This window comes from Gossypium hirsutum, chromosome A05, assembly GCF_007990345.1.
Source record: "Gossypium hirsutum isolate 1008001.06 chromosome A05, Gossypium_hirsutum_v2.1, whole genome shotgun sequence".
NCBI classification, from domain to species: Eukaryota; Viridiplantae; Streptophyta; class Magnoliopsida; order Malvales; family Malvaceae; genus Gossypium; species Gossypium hirsutum.
In genome coordinates, this window is record NC_053428.1 from 104,895,994 (window position 1) to 104,908,666 (window position 12,673).

General features: G+C 33.5%; 2 protein-coding genes across 4 annotated transcripts; both read right to left on the reverse strand.

Annotated features, from left to right (window-relative positions):
- Positions 1-204: 204 nt before the first annotated feature.
- On the reverse strand, positions 205-4,006 carry LOC107959683 (PLASMODESMATA CALLOSE-BINDING PROTEIN 3). The gene is made up of 4 exons (XM_016895796.2): positions 3,595-4,006; positions 2,655-3,101; positions 799-829; positions 205-725 (listed from the first exon to the last, which is right to left on the reverse strand). Exons 1-4 carry the CDS (start codon positions 3,653-3,655, stop codon positions 536-538), a joined length of 729 nt encoding a protein of 242 aa, XP_016751285.1. The 5' UTR covers positions 3,656-4,006; the 3' UTR covers positions 205-535.
- A 1,669-nt stretch (positions 4,007-5,675) lies between these two features.
- Positions 5,676-12,416, reverse strand: LOC107959684 (uncharacterized). 3 transcript variants are annotated; one of them, XM_016895797.2, is made up of 10 exons: positions 12,121-12,416; positions 11,448-11,491; positions 10,902-11,016; positions 10,691-10,808; positions 9,723-10,378; positions 8,483-8,816; positions 8,147-8,402; positions 7,550-7,708; positions 6,319-6,726; positions 5,676-6,217 (listed from the first exon to the last, which is right to left on the reverse strand). In XM_016895797.2, the coding sequence occupies exons 1-10, from the start codon at positions 12,311-12,313 to the stop codon at positions 5,915-5,917; spliced, it is 2,586 nt and encodes an 861-aa protein (XP_016751286.1). In that variant the 5' UTR covers positions 12,314-12,416; the 3' UTR covers positions 5,676-5,914. The 3 variants fall into 3 exon arrangements, with proteins under 3 accessions (XP_016751286.1, XP_016751287.1, XP_040970315.1); XM_016895798.2 differs by lacking the exon at positions 11,448-11,491 and having other exon boundaries at positions 12,121-12,318; XM_041114381.1 differs by lacking the exons at positions 11,448-11,491; positions 12,121-12,416 and having other exon boundaries at positions 9,723-10,340.
- Positions 12,417-12,673: the final 257 nt, after the last annotated feature.

Consider the following 12,673-nt stretch of genomic DNA (forward strand, 5'->3'; position numbering starts at 1 on the left):
GACAGGATAAACATTCAATCCTATCAAATGTACAAAAGACAATTATGAGCATAGATCATGAGACTCATTTTGTAATATTTTCAATTAACACAAAGTTATTATGCCTAAATAAACTCTTTATAGTTTTAAAAAATGGGTGTTTCAAAGGATTTTAAAAAGGATGATCAAGTAAAAGATAGTTTTCGTTTATAGTTTCAAACGAAATTAACAAAGAAAGAAATCAACAATACTTTTAACGGGTATAACAATATTAATATACATAAACTCTTAAACATATTTTTAAATGCTATTATAAAAATTATATATAAACAAATACTTGGATTAGCCCTCCCTCTATTCCAACGCTAAAGTTAAAAAAAAAAAGAAAAAGAAAAACGAAAACAAAATGTGGTTCTCTCTCATTCTTTCTTTTTTCTAGTACATTTTATCTACTCATCATTCACTAAACCAATTTATATGGTTCTCCTTAGTTTCCATTAAAAATTTTATAACCTTGTGGCAACCAAGAGATTTAAGAAAAAGAAAAAAAGGGTCTTCATCTGCTTCGTTGATAGTATATGCCCAGCAACCGCCGCAATACGAGGCATGTCAAAGTGGTGAAAAAGGGCTGCCCGGGTGGTCTTAATCTGATAGCGGCGGCTGACGGCGGAGATGGGTTGTAAGGCACCGCACCGAAAACATTTGAACCATTTGAATTGGTAGTGTTTAAGATGGAAGAAGTTGTGCTACACATTCACCATTGCCAATCAATTATTTATATTCATATAAAGAAAAGTAATAATGGAAATGAAAGTTTACCTTGTGGATTGATACTGACAGGTCCCACTACCTGAAATATTTATGGGTCATAAATCCCCAAGAAAATATGAAGAAGCTTGTACCATATTTATTAATATAAATATTTAGGAAAAACCTCTAATTTCATTATTCTCCTAGTTGTAAAGCTTCTCCAAAATCAACCCACCATTTTATCTAAATCTAACAAATGACCTAACAAGGTTTTGATATCATCAATTACATGAAAAAACATGTTATTAGCCTCTATACTTTTACCGATTTTGAAATTTAATCTTTATACTTTAAAAGTTAAACCAATTATTATCATTGTTCATAATTTTCTTCAGAATTTATCAACTGCACCAAGGGAGCTAGCAAGGACTAGGCCCCCTAAAATAGGAAAATATCATACGGTTCCCTTTATATTTTATAAATTAAAAATTAGTAAATAGTCAAATTGCACTTTACCCCTAAAAATCTTTTAAATTTTATAAAGATATAAGTTAATACAATGATGGAATTATATTTTAACTCTCATAAAAATATATAACTCATTTCCACCCCCAAAAAAAAGCTTTGGCTTTGCCTCTGTCACCAATTATATACCACGTCATATGAGGGTAGCTTAATTAATATGTCAAGTTGACAAAAAATACTAACAATGTTAACGATTTGGGTTGAGATTTATAAATTATAAAAGTAAGAGGGCTTGATTTTTAATTTTTTTAATCAAAATATAATGACTAAAAGTAAATTTTAACCAAAATTATTTTATGAAATTTCTTACTACATGAGTAATCTCAATTTTAGTAAGGGTGATTATTTTGTAATCTTAATCTGACTGCAGAGATGACATGAAAAAAAGGGTGAAGTAGGTGTTTCCAATTGATGGGAAAGTTGCATGAAATACATTTTAAGTACCATCAATATTTATTTACTTATTTATTTATTAATATATTTTTTAAATGAGATATAAGAATCTGCAATTAAACCTTTTAAAACAGTCTGGGACCAAAATGGAGGGAATACTTTTGGTTAAAATAACCCCAAAAAAACCTTTTTAATTTTATTTGAATAATGCTTTCAAAAATTCATTTTAATAAATTTGTATCCTTCTTCCATTTGACATAAAAAAATTATTTAAAATATTTAGATTTTTGACAATTTTTTTTTAAAAATTAAGTATTAAATAAAAAAATTATAAGTACCAAAATTATATTATTAAACCTTTTAGTATATTACTGAAAATTAATTACTTAATATGAGTTATTAAATACATTTTTAAGGAATAAAATTAATTTTGTATAATTTTATACGTAAAATTTTGATTTAATTTAATTTTCATTAATCGTTAACAATATTATTGAATTAGTACTATTTTAAGTTGATACATTGCATACATAAATAATTATATTAATTTGATATAAAAATAAATATTTATGCATCTATTTAAATATGTATAATCAAATCAAAATAAAAATTTGTGTATACATATGAACTACAATTCAAATTTTATGCGTCAAATTACACATTGGACCAAAGTTTATATATAAATTTAATATCTGTCTATTTTTAATTATTAAAATCTTTTAATATTTTATAAAATATATTATTATTTTTAAAAATTGAAGTAATTTTCAAAATATCTCCGGTTCCGGTTAGCAACATTGCAAATAAAATATAGGAATATCAAAGTGAATGAAAGAAATTGGGCACATTTATTTAGTCAATACTCAGATGCAGCAATAATTATGTGGTGAGCTGGATCAGATTACGGTCCAAATTACTTATTTTATTATATTAGCATTTAAAATATTAAATTTATTTTGAAAATTATGAATTTAGCCGAGCTAGGTATAGTGAAATGCAGAACTTACTTGGATCAATGTTGGTGGTAACAGCAGTGCCTCCAAAATTACAGCTACTAGGAACAGGGTTCTTCCTGAAATAGCTGTTAAATGCATAGGAAGCATGTGCATGAACCGTGTTGGGATTGTAACACATCCCTCCTGGCTGAATTGCTGTACAGTCCGCACCACCATGCCCACATGCATAGTCTAGTGCTACTTGTACTGCCCTTTCTGATGCACTTTGGCTTGCTACACACCAGCTTCCCCCCAATCCCCCGCTCGTAGTTGTTGCCGGTGCCATCGTCATCGGTGTCATTATCATCGGAGATGCCGTATCCGGGTTCGAAGTTGGGTTCAGTACTGGACTTGATGAAGTAGGAGTCGTGGTTGGAATTATTGTTGGCATAGTCGTTATTGGAGTTGTTATGTCCTTTTGTTCACTAGATATATCGACCTTCCTTGAAACACCTCGACCTGTATCACATTTAATTCCGATTAAGCACAAGATTCGAGATCAACATTAAAGAAATTAATCTCCTAATATTCAAAATTGGAGTAGCATAGATGTAAACCATGTTGAGACAAGACATAGAAGTACTGTTGAAATGAAGACTAAATGAAAATAATTTGGTAAGAAAAGGAACAGACTGATTAACAAGACAAGCAAGCAAAGAGTTGATTGTTGTATATGCAATAATTAATGATTCAAAAAAAAAAAGTGAAATGTTCAAAGTTGAAGAACAATGATTAAGATTTTCAAAGAAGAAGCAATGAGTAGGACTGTACTGTATACTGTACAACTTATACAAACGGATCTCTCCTCTAAAAGAAAAAAAAGAAGGCATTGCCCACATGGGAAAGCCATTAAAATGAGGAATTCACAACTGGGAAACTGATACCACAATTCAAAAACAAGATGAACAAATTGAACAACATAAAAATAGGAAAAAGGAGAAACCCAAATTACCAGGAGAGAATAAGAGACAAAACAGGAGGAATATTTTAGTGGAAATTGTAGTTGAGACCATTTCTGTAACTTCCTGCTTCTTCTTTTTTGGGTTGGGACAAAGAAGAGCGAATTAAAGGGTGTGATAAACTACAGAAAACATGAATGATGGTGCGAAAAAGAAGGAATTTTGGGAATGGATATAGAGAGAGAGAGTGTGTGTAGTGTGGTTGTTTTGAGAGGAAGAAGAAGCAAAGGAGGGAAAAAAAATGAGAATGAAGGTTGAAAAAAGGAAGCAAAGATGGAAAAGTGTTTTGGAATTTAGGTTTGGTAAGTGGTGATAGTAATGATGGGGTTTATGTGTGCATTTTTGCCTTTCACTTTTTTTTTTCCTTATATTTTATCCATGACTTCATTCATTGGTGTTTTTGCTTTCCTTTTTTTTTTTTCTCTAGTGACAAATTTATATGAATTCAAGTAGATTGGTGTTAAGTCTAGAACTTGATCCTTTGTAATCCACTTTATATGAACAATACATTAAATATAAATATCAATTATTTTAAATATACATATTGATGTTTCTCTTTGTTTATGCAATTGTCTCATACTTTCATTTTCACTGTTTTATAAAATTATCAAAAAGAAATCATGAAAGTCTTGTAATCCATGTGAACGAGCTTGTCTTTTGCAAGATATCTGCCCTTTTCTTCATTTTTTTTTCTTTTTTATTTTTGCCTTTATATATATTTGAACAAATTAAGCTTTGTATTTGAATATTACAAAATGGGGTATTTAAACAGCAAATTCGTGATATTTGATAAGGAGTAAAACGAGTTCATTTATTTCATATTCTTCAAAAACAAAAATTTTTAAAAAAAAATTCAAGAAATTGTTTTTGTTGTCTTGCTTTTGTTTGGGTTTAGATCGAGTTTTGAGGAAGTTTTCGTGGTTGGACTTTTGTCAATGTGACTACCAGCTGCATAAGTTGAATTTGTCTTTCCTTTTCTATTTACTTTATTCTTGTTATATTTCTTGTTGATGGCACTAGGGTTTTTTTTTTTTTTAAAAAAACTGCAACATCTACCAGTTTAATTAAAGAAGTTGAAAAAAGACCAGAGAAATTATGCAATTAAAGAAGTTACATTAAGAGTGAAGACCCACACTGAAATTGTAATAATAAATGAAAATTAGGATATTTTGGTCTATCACATTTTAAAAAAATAATTAGCTAGTACAAATAAAATGAATCACTTGAGAACTACTTCCATATAATATAAGTTTAACTCAGTTTTTTTTAAATATAATAATTATCTACATCCAACTTATTCTTCTTCAAACATCTTAGTTGTGCCCCAAAATAGCATATTCATTGAATTTTTTTTTATGAAAAAAAGGACAGTACTGAGCAATAAAGATGATTCAAAGGCCCAATACAAGGAAGAGAATCAAATAAATTCATGCAACTATCACGTGTGAAAGAAAAGATATGCACACTTTAACTGAAAGTTAAACCAAGCCAGCTCGACTGACAAACAATACCAGCCTAATGAAGTCGGAAGAGAAAAACATGCAAGCTCCATCAAACAAAACAAGATAATCAAAGCCTAGAAGGGTTCCAACCAATAAAAAGCTAATGTGTTGATTACCTAGCTTTTGCCAAAGGAGGAACTCTCGTCGCTGTAAAAGAATCGAGAAAGAACCATGAAGTCAAGGCCAGCCTTCCTAAGAATCATCACCCCGACAACCTCTGAGGGTGGCAGCCTCACATTGACAGAGAGAGGAGGCAGAACACAGTCAGAAGCCACCTCAAAGGAAGGGGCTTTATTTTTCAGGGAAAAGAGAGGAAAATAAATAACAGACGAAGAGATCAGAAGAGAAGAAAAACAAGAGGGTGGAAGGAAGAGCTGGAAGAAATCGAGCAATCAGCCTAGTGGGTGGCCGACCACTCAAGCGGAGTAGCTAGAGTTTGAGGAGCCTTGTAGAGAGGAGGAGAAAAGCCTTTTAGAGTCTTGGTTGCCTTTCTCAACCAAAAGCTTAGACTCCTGTAAAACATAGTAAATATTTGAGCACCTTGGATATAACAAGGGAACAAGAGAGAAATGTAAATAACCAAATCAATCATTAGTAAATCAAGTGCTCTCTATAATGTTGAGGAGGCAGAGGCAGATGCCATTGCCAGTCAGCTTCTCTTTTCAAGTATGTACAATTGGACATCGCCAAAGCACCCAAAATACAACACATTGAAATCTTTGATTGTAACTGTAATATGATCCTACGTAGCCGCTTTTACAATCCTTTGCTTGATAGCCAGGCAAAACAAAAACAAAATTAAAAATGGATTTTAGTAGTTATGCTGCCATGTTTGGGGTAATTGCCTAGGTGACGGCCCTTGCAGATCATTTAAAATCAAATCCCGGAGATTTTGCTGCTGCTGCTGTTGTGGCTGTTCTATTGCCATCGCTGCATGAGAATTGTAAATACTGGGGTATCCCAAAGCTTCATGAAGCTGCTGTGCTAGTTGCTGAGCTTGTTGATAACCTGCATGCTGGTGATTTTGCCCGTTTAAACTGTAATAAGCATTATCCGGAATAGTTGATGTGGTTCTTGTACCATGTCTATAATCCCATGCAGCAGAGCCATCGTTCTGGTAATATGCAAATGATAAAAAGAAAAAGAAAGAGTTAATCGTCTTGCTCTAAACAGTATGCTACATGTAGTATTATCAAAAATACTTATTGTTAGTACCTGTTGAAGTAGGTTGAAATTAGCTCCTCCGTTGCTGTACTGAGAGCGTAAAAAGTCATCATATGCAGCTTTGCTGCCTGCCGAATCAGCCAATAGATCATGAAGAAAGCTACCAGGAGAACCAGAAGAATTCTCTAGACTTCGATAACCAGAGGTGTAAGAACTCGACCAAGGCAAGCCGCTGCTCATACTAGCGCTACTGTAGCGTTGGAGATCATATTTTGTCTCCATATGAGATTCATGGAACACATTGCCATTTGGAAATTCTTGTTGCAAAGCAGATGGTGTATATGTATGCCCTTGAGGTACGGCTCGGTAGCCAGTTTGAGGATAAGAATATGCATACAAATGCTCCTTTAGTACAGGTCCTGTCGCGGGGTTGGCACCTTCAAGGGCCAGTGAGGAAGGCTGATATACAGAAAAAGGTTCAGAATTTAAAAGCTGAATCATCAAACCAGTTTAAAATAATAATAATTTCCTAAGTCCTTTTAAGTAGAGGCACAGCAAACTCAAATCCTCATTTACTAGGAATGCAAGGCCAGACTCACCATAGATTTGACAGCATGACATATAGTTTAAATAATAAATGTGTTGGCCTTTCCATAATGAAAAGATAACCACTAATTTAACTGACACTAATAATGGAGTTAATAAGTGGTCTAAAGATCTTTCATTTGTGAGTTGGAAGTCTATACCTATCCCTACAACATCTCAGAAAATTAACCGAACAAAGCAAAGTCTAGGGTAGGAAAATCCAATAATTTATGGCCAATTGTCAATATGTACATATGAAATAAGGTTAAGCTATACAATAATGCATTTATCTGCGGATCATGCAAGTTTTTGCTGGCCAATATGCATGATTTCCTTACTATCTCAATCCCATGTCTGTTGTCAAATATTCAAATATTATGAAGTAGATCGTTTGATACTATCTCCTTTCTTTCTAGTAAAGGTTCATCTAACAGAAAAACTTCAAAATAAGAGAAAACAAAGAGACACTTTGATCACACCGCCTTCCTCTTATGCCTATCACATTACAAAAAAAAAAAAAGGGGGGATGCCTATGCAAACCAAGCATCCAACTCGCCTGAAAGGGTCTAAAGTATTTCTGTTGCCTAGCTCTAAGGCCCAAGGCAGTGGTGCACCTAGGCCCACACCTTCACAACACTGATTTTACCTAACTTAAAACTTTTGAGCCACCCAGGAGAAAAGATTCTTGATTTCGTACCTGAGACATAGATGTGATTGGATTCTTAACAGATGATGCAGAACCAATGTATCTAGATGAAATTGACTGTGATGCAAGAAATGCAGCAGGATCTCTAGCCTTTGGAGATTGAATAGCCGCTGCCAATAAATCGCTAGGCAAAGTGTTGGAGTATGATTCCTAGCACCCAAAAGTAACAAGATCAGTACAAAGCTCCCAAAGAAGATGAAACCAGAAAAAGCATTGACAAGTAATTGCACAAGCAAGTATAAAGAGCATATTTCATAAATGAACACCAAGGGGGAAAAGCCATTGAAAAATGTAGTAGGCATTAGAGAGAACATGGCATGCTGAGCATTGCACAGGTAACCAACACAGTGGATGAGAAAAAACATAGGCCTTTCATAAACATAGTAAAGGCTTATTGATATTCTAATGAAAGAAAGAAAATAGCTCTCAAGTTTTGCATCTTCATAAAATATTGGCAATGCTATTCTGTATAACAACAAGCACTGGTAAATATTTCTTTTTTTCAGAAAAGCCAACCGTTACCATTGCAGAAAATGAGACAAGATGCTGTCAGGGTATCATAAACACAACAAAGAAAGAAGTATGTACCACTTTATTTGGCAAAATAGGAAGGTTCCTAGCATTTGGATCAATCACAAAAGACATAGAGGAAGATTGTTGGATGTTCTTAAAACTTGAACCAGGTATAGATGCACAGGAGATATAATCATTCCCAAGAGTTGATGCATCAGGAATATCTAGTTTCCTAAGCTCTGGTTGTGAAAATTTAGGTGAATTATCGTTTCTAGCATCTGCAGTTGCTCTATGACTATCAAAATCAACTTCATCATGATAAACTAAGTTCCTGCAAAGAAATAAATCAGAATATCATGAACTACAATGAACAACAAAGCCAAAATTGGAACTCATTAAGGATATGCATACCTAGAGCTCAAATTCATAGAAGATGAACAACCATTTGATGTTGTCAAGGTCTCTTCCAAGTCATTCATCAAGGAACTGGATGTTTGTGGCTGGGACAATGCTGTACTCTTGCCAGATTTGTAGGTACCAAAGCTCAAATGTGAGCAATCAGCAGAAAAGGCTTGCAAATAATCTGGAAGCACCACTCCACGATTATCCTCTTTAGGAGTCACTGCTCTCTCTTCCTTCCCTAAACTTAGTTGTTGCAAGTTCACAGCAATTGATGATGCAGCTTTGATGGCATCATCAGATAAAGATGCAGCAGGAGTTGGAGCAGATGCATTAGAACCTCTACCTATTACCAAGTTAGATACCAGAGGATCAAAAGCAAAGACCACAACACATATCCAACAATAACCTTTTGCTTCAATGCAAGCATAGAATAAACACAATATAACAACTGCCCATAAAGGCAATTATATTTCTCAAGCTAGAAATAGAAATTTTGAAGCCCACAGCTAAACTTAATAGAGCTATATTCCCAAGGGCACTTCTCATTCAACCATTCAAATAGGACACCTAAAGAAGAGCAGAGTGAAAGTAAATTCTACTATAGAACATAAATAACAGTTTTTGGTCTCTCCATATAATGCACAAACATTAGAACATTAGAAGCTTTTTTCCAGTCTTCACCCAACCCTTTTCTGTGCATTCAAATATCCGAGAGTTGACAACTAAAAGAAAACTGCTCCATTTTTCATGTTTTCTGCTACAAGGACCAAACAGGAATGTAAACAACCTACCACTTCCCTTGTCCTGTGTCTATTACAAACTCATACATTCTACATAAGGTTTTACAGGCTAAGGACCATGTTGTTATCTTAGGTCACAGAGCATATAACTACACAATCATTTCCTGGTCCAAAATAAATATGTTCTACTAGGCAGTTTATGTTTTAAATATGTACTAAAAATCACAAATAAAATTATAACAAACATGATAACTGCTGCAATAATAAGAAAAAGAAAATCTTAGAGAAATTCTGTAAGGATATCTAGATTATTCACTCTAATGTGAAGATATACATTATAGATAGCTATAATCATCAAAATACACACATTACGTAAGAAGAATCCATGAATATTATATAGCATCTCATACACTTATGGTACTGAAATCTGTCATAGTTTAATTAAAAACCAAATAAAGAAAATAAAATAAAGAAGTCCTATAAAATCAAAGTCAAAAACTGGAATTTACCTTCCAGGGGCTCATAGGTTTGGCCATAAGAATCAGGTGAACTTGTATGCTTACGGAGGTCATCATCATATTCAGACATTCCTCCAGAATCACTCATAAACATTTGTTTATTTGATGCTTGAACAGAACTGACGTGATTAGGACTAAGATTCTTCCTGGCAACATTGCTCTCTGATACTACAATAGTGTCTGACCAGCAGTTATTTGACAAGTTAGCTCTGTTGCCATGAAAGCAAGGTTGATTTGAATACCTTGTACCCCCAATATCACTAGAAGCTGTCATTGGCTCATTGACAGCCCATTCATTGTCAAAACCATGCTGACTAGATTTCATTCCAGATTCAGAAATCGTGTTCAAATCAGAATGCAAATCTTGGCCTGTTCCCAAATTTGAATGTGAAGTAGCAGGGGATGGTTTGATTTGGTTGATGGTTGAGTTTGGCGGAACAGCATCTTGAGGGGAAAAAGAGGTCTCACATGGCATTTGTGAGCCTTTGCTCTTTGGTCTACCCATTTTTACAATATCAGCCATAGCAACATGCTGTAAGGTGCTCCCAACCCAAGAAGACTGTGAACCGTAAGATGGTTGCATAGATGAATCAATCGTATCACCTGTTCCTATTGATTGTCTTCTATAATCAGCATTAAAAGAATTGCTGCAGAAGAATATAATATGCTCAAAATGGAGGAGTAATCATTTCATCAAGTAGCAAAGCAAACAAAGATGCATATATCACCACATCCATTAATTGAGGAAAGCATAAAAAGGAAAAAAAAAAGGATCAATAGGTACCATGCATCATACACGTGTACCAAGCACACATTAACAGTATTTATAATGAAAGAGAATTGGAAAGGTTATGCATACAAAAGTATCAATAAGCCAGTGCAATTTATATTCCATTAACACTAAAGAACCACACAAGGACATATGATAAGCAACAATTTTGCTTCATTATAGAACCAACCTTTGAGGGGAAGGTTGCTCATTCCAAGTTTGTCCCATTGCACATAATTTTGAAGAAGCAGAATATGGAATATAAGAAACTGAGACATTCTCTTTCTTGCATGCAGCTTTACCAAGCTCTGCCACAAAGAGCGGAATATCATATTAAGAATACCAGAAAAACAAAGTTCAACACTAGTGTCACCAACGCATCTGTGCTCCAAGGACCATACCATTGGAGATTAGCATTGATCTGCTCCGCCCAAAAGAATGTTCACTACCATCTCTAACACCATGACTAGATGCACGACTGTTGGCTCGAGTTTTTTGTTCTTGTGTCTCTTTCATCTGACATATCAAGAGAAAAAAATTGTATTTTGAAGTGAATGAAAAAGGGATAAATCTCAAACTTACACATGAATTTCGATCCAACATGCAAACCGATACATAAACTTTGATTTGTTGCAATTGAATAAATGAGATTTTAATTTTAATCCAACTTTCACTTTCGGAAACCACAAACACCATTCTCAACAGGACACCATTTTACTTTTTTACTTATTGCATATACAAACAATAATATTTATCCACATGAAAATAAATAGATTTGTTTTACTTTTTTAATATGTACAATTGAATCAAATTGTGTGAATGAGTGCACCAAATCAAAGTTAAACTATCACATTGCACATTGAATCAAACTTGCGAGTAATTCGGAGATTCATCACAATAAGAAAAAAATGGAAAATGACCAAGCACATTTTAAAAAGAATAAATACCTCTTTTCTTCTCTCCCGTTTGCTTTTTACCTCATGAAAGGTATCTACAAAATTGAAAACTATTAATCTACTAAATATTTTGAAAACAGTGCCAATAGTTGTCAAAGCCTTGTTTGGCATTGTTCTCCCATTAAACTTGAAAAAGCGTGAATCACACAACTCATAGAATTTAAGGATTCACATTATTTCAGTTGCAAAATTCTCAGTAGTTTGACTGCTAAGAATAATGAATCATGCATCATAAAGAAAACAAATAAACCTCTAGCCGTCAAAGAGCAACATGTTAATAACATCCTAGCTTTTATTCCTAAGCAAATTTGAAGCTTTTCGAGTTAAAGAACTCAAAAGGCAAGAAATTAAGTTATCAACTATTATTTGGAGTAGAAATTAAAGAATAAATAAAACAAATATTGGGAGAGAAACGCAGGAAACAAACGAAATAAGAACATAACTTCTAGAAGTTCTAAAATTGCTAAAAGAAAATTAAAAATATTTTCCCCATCAAATATTATAAGAAACATACTAGAGAAAAAAAATTAACTTTTTTGCATTATATTTGCTTTCAGTTTTCTGAACAAACAAACAAAGTAGCGGAAAAAAGAAGAAGCAAAAACAGATAGAACAAATTTGTTCTCATCATTAAAAGAAAAGAACAAAAAGAGATAGGGAAAACCTTGTGAGAGGAGGCGTTGAACGGCGTCGCTAGGGTCCATATTACAGTCTCTAAGGACGGCGTAGATCTCCCAGTCCGTACAGCTATTATTGACAATCTCTTTAAGGTTCTGCACCACTTTCTTCACCGATGCTGACATCTGTACTCCGCCATCGCCGCCGCCACGTCCATTGGTCTTGCTATCACTCCCCATTCTATCAACGGCTTATCAGATTAATAAAATAAACAAACAACCAAACAATATTTTTGAGAAAGAGAGAGTTTCGTTTCTTTTTATATAGTCACGGAAAGTTGCAGTTTTTTTTTTGGGGGGGGGGGGGTTGCGTTGTGGACTGAATTTGAGTTCTAAAGTGAAATAAAGGTCTAATTTGTTATTAGTCCCTATATTATATATCTATTCTCTAATTTGGTAACTTTAATTCATATATTTTTTTAATTCCGAGTAAATCAAATGACAACCTTTGCAATTTTTATTTACAAAATATTATAGGACAAATATATTATTACTTCTAATGTTATGTCAATTTGATGTTTTTGCATAATACTTACAAAA

Excerpts from the sequence above, each read along its gene's own strand:
- LOC107959683 (XM_016895796.2), bottom strand. The coding sequence starts at position 3,655 with ATGGTCTCAACTACAATTTCCACTAAAATATTCCTCCTGTTTTGTCTC. Across the intron at positions 830-2,654 it reads TACCACCAACATTGATCCAA|GTAGTGGGACCTGTCAGTAT; the intron begins GTAAGTTCTGCA and ends TAAATATTTCAG. Across the intron at positions 726-798 it reads TGTCAGTATCAATCCACAAG|CACAACTTCTTCCATCTTAA; the intron begins GTAAACTTTCAT and ends GTGAATGTGTAG.
- LOC107959684 (XM_016895797.2), bottom strand. The coding sequence starts at position 12,313 with ATGGGGAGTGATAGCAAGACCAATGGACGTGGCGGCGGCGATGGCGGA. Across the intron at positions 10,379-10,690 it reads GAGCAACCTTCCCCTCAAAG|CAATTCTTTTAATGCTGATT; the intron begins GTTGGTTCTATA and ends ATTCTTCTGCAG. Across the intron at positions 6,727-7,549 it reads CAATCACATCTATGTCTCAG|CCTTCCTCACTGGCCCTTGA; the intron begins GTACGAAATCAA and ends TCTGTATATCAG.